At 50.9% G+C, this 12,717-nt stretch overlaps 1 protein-coding gene and 1 pseudogene across 1 annotated transcript; both read right to left on the reverse strand.

Moving 5' to 3' along the window:
- Positions 1–6,719: 6,719 nt before the first annotated feature.
- Positions 6,720–9,515, reverse strand: LOC125529937 (patatin-like protein 1; annotated as a pseudogene).
- Positions 9,516–10,159: 644 nt separating this feature from the next.
- LOC125529935 (patatin-like protein 2) lies at positions 10,160–12,477 on the reverse strand. The gene is made up of 5 exons (XM_048694363.2): positions 11,946–12,477; positions 11,661–11,842; positions 11,380–11,557; positions 11,124–11,285; positions 10,160–10,917 (listed from the first exon to the last, which is right to left on the reverse strand). The coding sequence occupies exons 1-5, from the start codon at positions 12,177–12,179 to the stop codon at positions 10,372–10,374; spliced, it is 1,302 nt and encodes a 433-aa protein (XP_048550320.1). The 5' UTR covers positions 12,180–12,477; the 3' UTR covers positions 10,160–10,371.
- Positions 12,478–12,717: the final 240 nt, after the last annotated feature.

A 12,717-nucleotide genomic window follows, 5' to 3' on the forward strand; every position in this document is an offset into this window, starting at 1 on the left:
GGGCGGCAGCCCCTGCCGGTGCGGCATCACCGTTCTTGCCTTGGACGGCGTTCACGTGGTGCTCGGGCTAGCATCCTCAACCACGGGGGTGGCTGGGCATCGGTTCCTGGCGGCTGCAGCGTGGAGGCCTCCTTCCTTGCCAAATCGGGAGGTCTGTCGCCCCCCCCCCCCCCCCTCTGCGTTTGTTATCCTACGGCTTGTTGCTGGATCCCGTGGAGTTTCGGGTTGGTGGTGTAGATCGGGGCCGAGGAAACCCCTAGCCGGCTGGTTTGGCCCGTCAGCGACTTCAACCTTGGCCGGCATTTCATTCTTGGAGGCGGCCTCTGTTTCCTCTCCGAAGTGAAAACCCAAAATTTGGCCTAGATTTGGCAGTGGCGGCGTCGTGTGTGGTGTTCCCTCCATGGTGGCGTTGCCCGGGAAACTTTGGATTCGGGTGTGGGTTCCTGAAGGTGGGGTTTGGCCAGCGGCTGGTGCAATGTCGGTGTGGTGTCTCAATGCCCTGTTGTCCGCATCTCTGCTGCTGCTCTCAGTGACTTTCCTGCTTCCTTTAAACGTTCCAGGCTCGGGTAGGTTTGATCTTCTTGGTATGCTATCTTCGTCAAGCAGGCCATGACCTGTGTTTTATCTAGACCTTGGGATAGTCTATCTCTACCTCTCGGTGAGCGCCTCCCATGTTCGACAGTACGCCATCTTTCCACCCAAGACAAGAGGGTTGTGGCCCTCTACGGCGGTGGAGGGAGGTGTTGTTTTTACCTTTTCAGAGCTCAACCTTGTTCATGCCATCCACTCAGTTCGAGTTGTCCCAGTGGTGCTCCTCCTCTTTGTCCTTTGCGCCTGAGAGTTGCAGTCATCTGCTTATGCTAGTTGTGCTCTAACTATGTATCTCTAGTAACTATCTCTGCGATGTGTTGTAAATTCAGATTGCCCTCTTGTATCTTTCAGGCGTTTCTCGCTGTTCTTTTCTGTCTCATTTATATTTAGTTCATGTAATCCTGACCAGTTGATGCCTTTGTTAATTGAAAGCCGGGTTTGGTCCGAGCCTATGTCAGGCTTGGGCCGAGTCTTTTCTCTAAAAAAGAACCAATTCTGATCTTCTCTCCTGCATGCATGTTATGAGAAACGATCGAAATAGTGCCCGACTATGTTAATGTATATATGGCATATGATCGTATGTGTATCATATCCTGATCGTATAGCGTTTGTAGTGATTTAGGATCCTGTAGATTGATTCCATAGAGATTTACCTTGCTGTACAAGTTGTAATGCTAATCATATATTGAATGGAATGCCAAGAGGCAATAAACGGCAAAACACATTCTTTCTATCTTAACTTGGTAACCAGAGCCCGATCTCATCTTCTCGCCATGACCGGCACCACGGCCGGCGCGCTCGTCACCACCACCGCCGGCGCGATCGTCTCCGGCCCCACCACCACCATGCCGTCGCTCGTCGGACTCACCACCGTCTGGCTCACCCGCGCCAATTTCCTGCTATGGAAAGTGCAGGTTATACCCAACCTCACCGGCGCCGGCCTCTTCGGCTACCTCGACGGGTCCGTCCCTGCGCCACCGAAGACGGTCGTCCAGGGCACTGGTGACGCCGCACACTCGGTGCCCAACCCCGAGTACAAGCCATGGCGGCACACTGACCAGGCCGTGCTCGGCGCGCTCCTGTCCTCCATGACGGAGGAAGTGCTCGCCCAGATGACGCGAGCGACCTCGTCGGCGGCCGTTTGGTCCTCCCTCGGCGCCATGTTCGCCGCTCAGAACCGGGCCAGCGTGCGTCAACTTCGCACGCAGTTGTCGCACACGAAGAAGAACGACATGTCAGCGGCAGAGTTCTTCCACAAGATGGCGGGCTATGCGGATGCGCTGGCCACCGTCAGCGATGTACTGTCCGATGACGAGATCATCGGGCACATCATCGGTGGGCTGGGTCAGGAGTACGACCCACTCATGACAGCTCTTTCTGTCTTCACCGGCCAAGTGAGCCTCTCTGAGTTTTACTCATACCTTCTCAGTTTTGAAGCCCGCCAGGAACAGCACGCTGCCAACAGCGGCAACTACTCTCCGTCCGCCAACAACGCCATGCGCCATGGCAATGGGTCCCGTGATGGCAGCCGCAACAGCAACGACAATCATTCAAATAGGAACGGCGGCCACAATGGTGGCAATGAAGGCCGCTGTGGCACCAGCGGCAATGGTGGCCACAATGGCGGCCAGAACCGTCGCCCACCCCGGTGCCAGATATGCCGCATGGAGGGGCACTACGCCATCAGACTGTCGCGAGCGCTACAATCACGCCTACCAGTCGGACGAGCATCGCAGCGGCAACATGATGACGTACGGTCACCGCGACAACAACTGGTACCTCGATACCGGTGCTACCGACCACCTCACCAACGACCTCGACCGCTTGACGATGCACGAGCGCTACGGTGGGAAGGATCAAGTTCAAGTCGCAAACGGTGCAGGTTTGAAAATTTCTCACATTGGTCATACTAAACTAGCTCGCTCACGTGATCCCATCCATCTTAATAATGTGTTGCATGTTCCTGAAATTCACAAACATCTCCTTTCTGTTTATCGTCTAGTTTCGGATAACCGAGTGTTTGTGGAATTTCACAAATTTTTCTTCTGTGTGAAGGACAAAATCACGAGGAGGGTCCTTCTTCACGGTAGAAGTCGGCATGGTCTCTACCCCATCCCGTATGGTAGGCCATCATCCTCATCTTCACGTCAAGTGTTTTCTGGAGTTCGATCTTCATCGAGTCAGTGGCATCATCGTTTGGGTCACCCTTCAAATAATGTAGTTGAGTCCGTCGTTCAGTCAAATAAACTCCCTTGTTCGTCGAGTCATGATACTTTCGTTTGTGATGCTTGTCAACGCGCCAAAAGTCATCAATTACCTTACAATAATTCTTCACGTGTTTCTTCGAAGCCGCTTGAGCTTATTCATACCGATGTGCGGGGGCCTGCTCTTGCCTCCTCCGGAGGTTTTAAATTTTATGTTAGCTTCGTTGATGACTTTAGCCGTTTTACCTGGATTTATCTTCTCAAACATAAATCTGATGTCGAACAAGTTTTCTACAATTTTCAGGCCCATATTGAACGACTCCTCAACACAAAATTCGTGCGGTTCAATCCGATTGGGGAGGCGAATACCATCGCTTGCATAAATTTTTTCAGCGTGTTGGTATCTCTCATCGCATATCATGTCCACACACATCCCAACAAAACGGTATTACTGAACGAAAACACCGTCACCTAGTTGAAACCGGGCTTGCTCTCCTAGCTCACTCCAATCTTCCTTTGCGTTATTCGGATGAAGCTTTTCTCACCGCATGTTACTTGATCAATCGCATGCCTAGCCGGACCCTTCGCAATATGCCACCACTCACACGCCTCCTTAACATCACTCCCGATTACTCTTTTCTTCGTGTCTTCGGGTGTGCATGTTGGCCTAGTCTTCGTGAATATAATTCCCGGAAACTTGAGTTCCGCTCCAAGATGTGTGTTTTTTTCGGATATAGTCCGTTTCATAAAGGGTATAAGTGTCTTGACAAGTCCACTGGTCGCATCTATATCTCGCGAGATGTTGTTTTCGATGAAAAAGTTTTTCCTTTTGCGACTAGTGTGTGTCCTGATTTGTCTCTCTTAAATCCTCCTGTGATGACTTTTCCTTCCGATGAGCCAGTAGATCAGGATGCTAATGTGAGGAACTACAACCTGTGTTTTTTGTTTCCTGAATCTTATTCTGCAGGTGCAGCAGCGCGGCCCTCCTCCACGACCAGCATGACCGGTGTAAACGACGTGCATGCTACGCCGCCATGCACCCAGCCGGCCTGCGCCACGCGGCAGACAGATGGCCCAGCCTGCGCCCCGTCACCATCGGTTGCTGGGCCTTCTGAGGCTAGCCATAGTGGGAGTAATTTAGGTAGTAACTTAACATATCCCAAGACAATTTTACTTATGTGGCAACTATTTAATGAGGAAAGAGGTGCTTGTGGTAACATAATATGTTACTATAACATAGCGCTTCCCGAGACAAAAAAGAGTCTATAAGCTAATAAATGAAGCAATCTATGACACTAGTACTATGTTACTTTGCACTATGGAGATAGTAACTTAGACTAGTGTCATATGCATGACACTAGTCTAAGTTACTCCCCACTATGACCAGCCTGAGTCCGCTGGTGCTTCCTCACTGCATGGCCCGGATGTGGTCCAGCCACCCCAACCGATGCGCGACACCGCCGACGCGCCCGCGGCAGCTGGGCGAGTCACGCCTGCTCCAGACGCGCCTGAAGTGTCCACATCCGACGCGCCCTCACTTGACGCATCTGCTCGCATGCATGTGCATGCAGATACGACCGAAGGGGGATCGGCGGCAGTTCCTTCGTCATCGCCTACGCCCGCTGTTCCTTCGTCGTCGCCTGCCACTTCGGCTGCATCACCGCTGGAGCGTACTCGCACACGCTCCAAGAACAACATCCGACGTCCCAAGATTCTCACGGACGGTACTGTCCGCTACAATCCATATCGACGCGGTTTCAGTGCTATTGTCTCTGTTCCGACTACGCATCGGCAAGCCCTCGTTGATCCTGCTTGGACAGCTGCCATGCGCGAGGAGTTTTCTGCTCTTCAGCGCACCGAGACATGGACGCTTGTGCCTCGACCCCCCGGCACCAATGTCGTCAGCTGTACGTGGATTTTTAAACTCAAGGAACGGTCGGATGGCTCTCTTGATAAGTACAAAGCTTGACTGGTTGCTCGTGGGTTTACTCAGCAATATGGTGTTGATTATGTTGCCACTTTTAGTCCGGTTGTTAAATCGGCCACTGTTCGGCTTGTGCTATCCCTTGCTGTTTCACAGGGCTGGTGTTTGCGTCAGATTGATGTCAATAATGCATTCCTTCATGGTCTGCTTGACGAGGATGTGTACATGCAGCAGCCCCTGGGGTTTGAGGATTCTCGGTATCCCCATCATGTTTGCAAGCTTCGGAAGTCTATTTATGGACTCAAACAGTCCCCTTGGGCTTGGTACTCCCGTCTCACTACTCGGCTGCACCAACTTGGTTTTCATTCATCCAAGGCTGACACCTCCCTCTTTATTTTTCGGCAAGGAGCTGTTGTCATTTACATGTTGGTCTATGTTCACGATATTGTTATTGCTGGCTCTTGCCCCCGTGCAGTGGATCATTTGCTTCGCACTTTGGCTGGGTCTTTTCCCATCAAAGATCTTGGTCGTCTTTCGTACTTCCTTGGGATTGAGGCCACCTACAATCCAGGGGGAATGGTGTTGTCTCAGCGAAAGTATGCTGATGATCTTCTTCATCGTGCTCATATGGAGAATTGCAAGGAGGTCTCCCATGTCAGTCACTGATAAGTTGGCAGCGAATCTTGGTACTCCCCTCACTGATGATGATGCCTTCCGCTATCGCAGTATGGTTGGAGGACTACAGTATCTTACTCTTACTCATCCGGATATTTCATTTGCGGTCAACAAGGTGTGCCAATATTTGGCCAAACCCATTAATGTGCACTGGGAGGCAGTCAAGCGCATATTGAGGTATATTAAGGGTACTCTGGCCACTGGACTCTCCATTCGCCGGTCAAGCTCCACACTTCTTAGTGTCTTTGCGGATGCTGACTGGGCAGGATGTATTGATGACAGACGCTCTACTGATGGTTTTGTGGTTTTCCTTGGCCCTAATTTGATTTCGTGGAGTGCTCGAAAGCAACCCACCGTTTCACGATCTAGTACCGAGGCAGAGTACAAGGCGCTTGCCAATGGCACAGCTGAAGTCACTTGGGTACAAACTGTGCTTAGGGAACTGGGAGTGTTCCTACCACGACCACCAGTGTTATGGTGTGATAATTTGGATGCCACCTATCTGAGTGCAAATCCAGTATTTCACGCGAGGACAAAGCATATTGAGGTGGATTTCCACTTTGTGAGAGAAAAGGTGGCGCAAGGAGCTTTGGATGTTCGTTTTGTGTCCTTCGGTGATCAAGTGGCAGATGCCTTCACTAAACCTGCGACAAAGATCATGTTGGAGAAATTACGACGCAATCTCAACCTTGTGGCCGGTTGAGATTGAGGGGGAATGTTAATGTATATATGGCATATGATCGTATGTGTATCATATCCTGATCGTATAGCGTTTGTAGTGATTCTAGGATCCTGTAGATTGACCCCATAGAGATTTACCTTGCTGTACAAGTTGTAATGCTAATCATATATTGAATGGAATGCCAAGAGGCAATAAACGGCAAAACACATTCCTTTTATCTTAACTGACTAATGGCTAGATTCCTGAAGACCAGGCCACCTCAATGCTCCGAGCATTTTTTAGGTCCCTCAAATCCGGTTGATAACTCTAAGTTGTTCTCGAGTCCGTAGGAGGGGCTTCATCCTTGTCTTCATTTGATTTTTTATTTTCCCAGAGATTAGATGAGTACTTAAATTTTGATCCCAGGGCCGGAAAATGGCAGATAAGCAGGAGCATTTTACTCACTACAAGAATATGCGACTTATAAACTTCTAAATGATATACAAGACCTGTACGTTGACTGTCCAACTCTATGCAAGATTGAGAAAAAACTAAGTGATAGGCACATCATGTAGGAAAAATGAAAGAAATCCACAAATGAGCACATCCATGCATGTCTATAAGCAGTAGCTTATATAACAAATATTGGACAAACGAATGAATATCTACACAAATCAAAAAATATAAACGACTACCGAACGGATTAGTGAATATCTATATACAAATAATATATAGTGCTTGTCGGTCTCATCAAATTTGAATAGTAAGGAATGCCCCAAGTCTCTAGAATTCAACACCACCATTCTGTCGAAGCCTGGCTTTGCGCTCCTCTGACAACATGCGTGCGAAATTGACCAACTCCTCCTCATTTGTGCCCCTGTTTTGGTCGGGCTCGTTCTTGCCCGTCTCGATATTCACCTTGCACACCTGCCTCTTAAGCAGTGTCTGGCCAACGTCGACGAGCCAGTTGAGATTCTCTGGCGTGGACACGCCGACGGAGGCCGCTTCTCCCTTGAGCTCGCCGTCCTGGATCCGGAGGTAGCGCTTCTCGCAATGCAATGCCTGGAAAAGCACAGACGCATGGATGTCGACGAGGTCCGCGCTGGCCTGGCAGAAGCTGTCGATGATGGGTGTGGCAGTGGCACCCTTGTTGGAGAGCCACCCGAGGAGGCCCCACTTGCTGCATTCAGCGGCATCGAACTTCTCTTCGATCTTGGCAGTGCCGGTGCCCAATGAAAGGATCATGAACTGGCCGTAGTCCGCCGGCTTGATGGGGAAGAAGTCCTTGGTCCCCATCAGGATCTGCTTGCTTACATCCGTCATAGCCAGCAGGGTCTGTATCCATGCCATTTTGTCAAATAGAGAACGAATGATACATTAACGTCACATCGAGATAAGTCAACTGTTACTAGCTTATAAGCCTAGTTTAGATTATCAAGTTTCATCGAGGTTGCTTGTCGTGTTAGAATTTATAAGAACAAAGGACTCACCGGGTTGTTTGCGGCGACGCCACTGTCGATGAGGTTGAAGTCCCGGAGCTTGCCATCCTCGCCCTCTGTCTGAAAGTGGTGGCCGGGGAGGTAGGTCGGCGCAGCGGACGTGCTGATGCAGACGTCCGACCGAAGAGCGTTCTTGGACTTATCCTTCATGGCCTACATTCAAGTTCCATATAGTTCAGTCATTCAATGGGCGTGGTGCAACCGCGCAAGCAACACGCGTGCATGCATGTACCAATAATGGGTGACAAGCACGCTACTAGGAATGGCTTATTAATCTATTCTTCACACATCACATACGTTGTAAGTGGAGAAGATGGTGGGCTGCAGGAGCTTGATGTCGAAGGTGGGGACGACGACGTTGTTGAGCGTGTCGCGGACCGTGTGTCTTCGAGGAGCTTCTTGACGATCGTATGGAGGTACACCGTACTCGTCGTCGTACTTGGTCCCATCATGCTCCTCATCAACCTAAATGGCCATTTGCTGCACGCACTACAGAACAGTAAATTGCTCAAAACCATCACATTTGTGGATAGGGTACTCTAAAACTATCATTTTTACCAAAAATCATCAATTCTGTGGCAAGTGAGGTACTGGCGGAGGCTGGGGGCTGTTGCCCCCCCCCCCCCCCCCCCCTCATATTTAAATCCTGGCTCTACCCCGGGCAGACAGGTTTGACTTGAAAATCAAGTGTGTTAGTATGTACTGTATTACATCTTGTTGTTCTTGCAAGCGTGTTAAAATTGTCTTCTATGAAGACTTCTTAGATCGCTCACCGAACATCCATATCCGCGGACTGGTCCCCTTATCCGCAGACAGATGTGGGAAGAAATTTACGGATTACCGTTGGTGATGCGCATAAAGGATTCACACAACCATCTTTATTAAATTATTCAACAAACATCTTGCAAAAGTATACATCAAATAACCTGAAATCATCACGTCACACCTACAATCTCGACGATGAGAATGCCATCACAACGCCCCAGCTAGATCCGAGGGCATCACCGAGCCACATGCATGGTGTACTGGGAGCTCACATCCGCTCTAGCACACCTTAAGCATGCATCGTTTGCACACGTTCTAGAAGCCGCCGCCACCAGAAATGAACCGTCGACCTGTCTTCATGGCAGCGATCCGCATTATCCTTACCAGGCCAACCGTCGACACCGGCACGGCGCCAAACAATGCCATCTGGTCTAGTTTTGTGGTAATAATTTTGTTAGGATAAAGTAGATTAATATAATTTACCGTAGGGCCAACTACAACTTCAAGAGAATAACATATCCCATCCTAATAGTTACATAGAAATAGCTTCCGCGAGGCGAAACTGCATGAAACCAAAAGAGCCACCATTTCATTTGAACATTGTCACGTACTCCGTTTTTATTTTATTGCTCACACACTGCAGCCTGCACTACTAGGCGTGTGTGCAGCGCAGCACATACGCCACGACTAGGCACGTAGCGATTCAAGCTCAGGCTGGACGGCGTTGACCAGGTGATCAGCGCCGCGCGCTAGTTACCGCCGGCGGCAAGAGCCTCCGTGCACGTGGGCCCCATGTCGCCGGTGTACCGGTCGTTGCAGACGCGAGGGGATGGATCGGACGGTGCCGGCTCGCAGCTCTTGCAGGTCGGAGCACACTGCTCGACCTCGTCAAGGCAGCGGCACGCCCGCAGGAGTGCCCTGTAGCACAGACCGATGTCGCAGCATTTCCACGGCCTCTCTTCCAGTCTTCCTCTCCCCCCTTCTTCTTCGCTGCTGCCACGGTCACCACTCCTGCCCGGCCTGCAAATCCTCGGTTAAGGAGCCAAAGCTGTCATCAGTTTCTTCCTGCACCAGCTAGCAAACTGAACAAGGAAAAAGGAAATGTCGGCAGGCATGGTCACCTTTGCCTTGGCTCGGCAGGAGAATGTCGGCGCCCATATCGTCGGCGACGGTGACCGTGGATGGGATGCCGCCATGCCGGAGACGACGAGGAAGGTGGCTCGTGTGAAAGCAGGAGCAGGGTGCTAGGAACAATGCATCTCTTCTTCATCTTCATTGCTGGTTACTAAGCTTGGTTGTGCGTTTGAAGATGGGTAGCTCTCAGCCCGTATATGTAGCCGTGTGACACCCATGCATGGATACCGAACGCGTGGCGCGTCGCCATTAATTTAATTCCAGATTTGGACACGTACCGTACTTGATACATATGTGCAGTGATGGAAGCGGCACATGCATCCAGGCGCGAGAAGCACGCTGACCATTATTTTTGTACGTACGAAATCAAATGAGCTGCGCAAGATCAGTCACGTACGCTACGAGTCAAATGCCTTTTACTTGTGGCTAATCGATCATTCCAAAGCCGGACCTGCTCAAGGTTAGTAACCCGCGAACTTTGTTGTGGATTGTGAGAGATATGAAGACAAGTCCGAGAGGACTGTACTTAAGAAGAAGTTCAACAAGTTCACAAAAATAAAAGATGACAAAGCGCTTGTTGACGAGGAGTACATGTTCGGAGATGAAGATGACGGTGATGATGATAATGTGGGAACGGCCGCCATTGTCATGCATTGATCAAGGTTGAGAAAAAACCAAGTGACAGTTACCCAACATGTATGGGCAATGAAAGAAACTCACAAATCGGAACATCCATGCCATATACGCAGTAGTTTATACAAGGAATATTGGACAAACGAATGAATATCTACACGAATTAACAGATATAAATGACTATCAACAAATTAATATGTACACAAATATGTCTATCTATACAAATAATATAGGTAGTGCTTGTCGGTCTCATCAAATTCGAATACTAAGGAATGCCCCAAGCCTCTAGAATTCAACATCGCCCTCCTTCCGAAGCCTGGCTTTGCGCTCCTCTGACAACATGCGTGCGAAATTGACCAACTCCTCCTGGTTTGTGCCCCTATTTTGGTCGGGCTCGTTCTTCCCCGTCTCGGCGTTCACTTTGCACACCTGCCTCTTGAGCAGCGCCTTGCCAACGTCGACGAGCCGGTTGAGGTTCTCCGGTGTTGACACGTCGACGGAGGCCGTCTCGCCCTTGAGCTCGTCGTCCTGGATCCGGAGGTATCGCTTCTCGCAGTGAAGCGCCTGAAAGAGCACAGAGGCATGGATGTCCACAAGGTCGGCACTGGCCTGGCTGAAGCTATCGATGATGGGTGTGGCGCCCCGGTTGTAGAGCCACCCAAGAAGGCCCCACTTGCCGCACTCAGCAGCGTCGAACTTCTCTTCGATCTTGGCGGTACCGGTTCCCAGCGAAAGGATCATGAACTTGCCATAGTCCGCGGGCTTGATGGGGAAGAAGTCTGGGTTTCCCATCAGGATCTGCTTGCTGACGTCCGTCATTGCCAGCAGGGTCTGTAATGTATCCATGTCAGTTGTCAAACAGAGAATGTTCGATACATCAACATCATTACCGGATGATAGTCAACTGTTTCCATACATCAACATCATAACCGGATGACAGTTAATTAACTGTTATACTATTAGATGATAAGCTAATTAATTAGGTTAACAAGTCTCACTAATTGAGGTGGCGTGCCGTGCTAGCACGACGGACTCACCGGATTGTTTGCGGCAACGCCACCGTCGATGAGGTTGAAGTCCCGGGGCCTGCCGTCCTCGTGCTCTGTCTGGAAGTGGTGGCCGGGGAGGTAGGTCGGCGCAGCCGAGGTGCTGATGCAGACGTCGGATAGAAGAGCATTCTTTGATTTATCCTTCATGGCCTACATATGCATGTTTCACATATAAATCAGCAGGTGTGGTGCAACCGTGCAAGCAACATGCTTATTAGTAATCTGTTCTTCACACATCACATACGTTGTAAGTCGAGAAGATTGTGGGCTGCAGAAGTTTGATGTCGAAGGTTGGGATGACGACGTTATTCAGCGTGTCCCCGACCCGCGTCTCACCGAGGAGCTTCTTGACGACCGTGTGGAGGTACTCGCCGTTGTACTTGGGTCCCATCATGCTCCTCATCAAGCCAAAAGGCCCTTTGCTGCACGCACCATAGAACATACATACATCAAGATGTGGTCGATCACGCATGCATAGGCTCTCATCCTGGAGATAGATTTGTGCGTGCATGCGATTTGTGTAACCTGGCTTGAGGGAAGATATTGGGGCAGTGGTCGAGGTAGAACTGGTTAATGTCCTTGGCGGCGAAGAGCGGGCGGCCTGCGTCATCGGGCGCGCTGAGCATGGCCGTCACTAGACCGCCCGTGCTCGTTCCGGCGATCACGTCGAAGTAGTCGGAGATCCTCGCCTCCGGTCCGTCAAGCTCCTAAATACGTATATTCATGGCAACTCATTAGAACTAGCAGTGTGAATTATATCACACAAAGCCAAAGGTGCGTGCATGTAAGTGTCTTCAATTGGGAACGTACCTGGAGCTTCTCCTCGAGGAAGGCGAGGATGGTGCCGGGGATGATACCGCGGACGCCGCCACCGTCGATGCTCAGCACGGTGACGATGCTCCCGTAGGAGGGCGGCGGCGACCTGGGGCTCCCCAGCGACGACGACGCGCCGCGGCTGAGGGCACGCTGCGCGGCGTTCATCAGGATCCGGGGGCCGCTCCTCCTCTGCCCCGCCCCTTCCGCTGCTTGCATGGCCGGCGGCATGGCTACGCTGGACCTTGGCAACCTCAAACTAAGACCACCTGAGAAGAGATTCCTGAACTCTCGCTTTACGAAAGTTGTACGATCGGCTCGCTGGTTCGCCTGTGACGATCGACGGCGTTGCTGGTGGTTGAGGTGCACGCCCGTGCACCATATTTATATCCATGGAATTAGGAAAAGTCGTGCTCCCTGCCGGAGCGCCGGAAGCATCGTGCATATGCAGGTGGTCATGGCCGCACCGTACGTGCGACGAGTCCACAGGTTGAATTGAAGGAGCCAAAGACGCGGGGACGGGCGCCGTGGACCGTAGCCTGCCGGTCATGGCCGCACCGTGCACGCACGCGATATAATAGGAGAAAAATGATTCTAAATTCTTTCTAGTTTCGATGGACCAGGCTGGCAAGAACTCTTCATCCAATCGGGTGGTGCCACTAGATTTCGTGTGGCAAGCTCTGCGTCCATGTCCAGCACAAGGTACTCATTCTTTGTTGTTTACCTGGTTCGTTTACTCTTGTGGAATGTTGGATGGGTAAACGCTCCT

This window comes from Triticum urartu, chromosome 3A (genome assembly GCF_056163025.1).
Source record: "Triticum urartu cultivar PI428250 chromosome 3A, HENAU_Tu73, whole genome shotgun sequence".
NCBI lineage: Eukaryota > Viridiplantae > Streptophyta > Magnoliopsida > Poales > Poaceae > Triticum > Triticum urartu.

Coding starts and splice junctions, on each gene's coding strand:
- LOC125529935 (XM_048694363.2), bottom strand. CDS start 12,179: ATGCCGCCGGCCATGCAAGCAGCGGAAGGGGCGGGGCAGAGGAGGAGC. Junction 11,558..11,660: donor AATATCTTCCCTCAAGCCAG/GTTACACAAATC, acceptor TGGTGCGTGCAG/CAAAGGGCCTTTTGGCTTGA. Junction 11,286..11,379: donor CAATCTTCTCGACTTACAAC/GTATGTGATGTG, acceptor ATGCATATGTAG/GCCATGAAGGATAAATCAAA.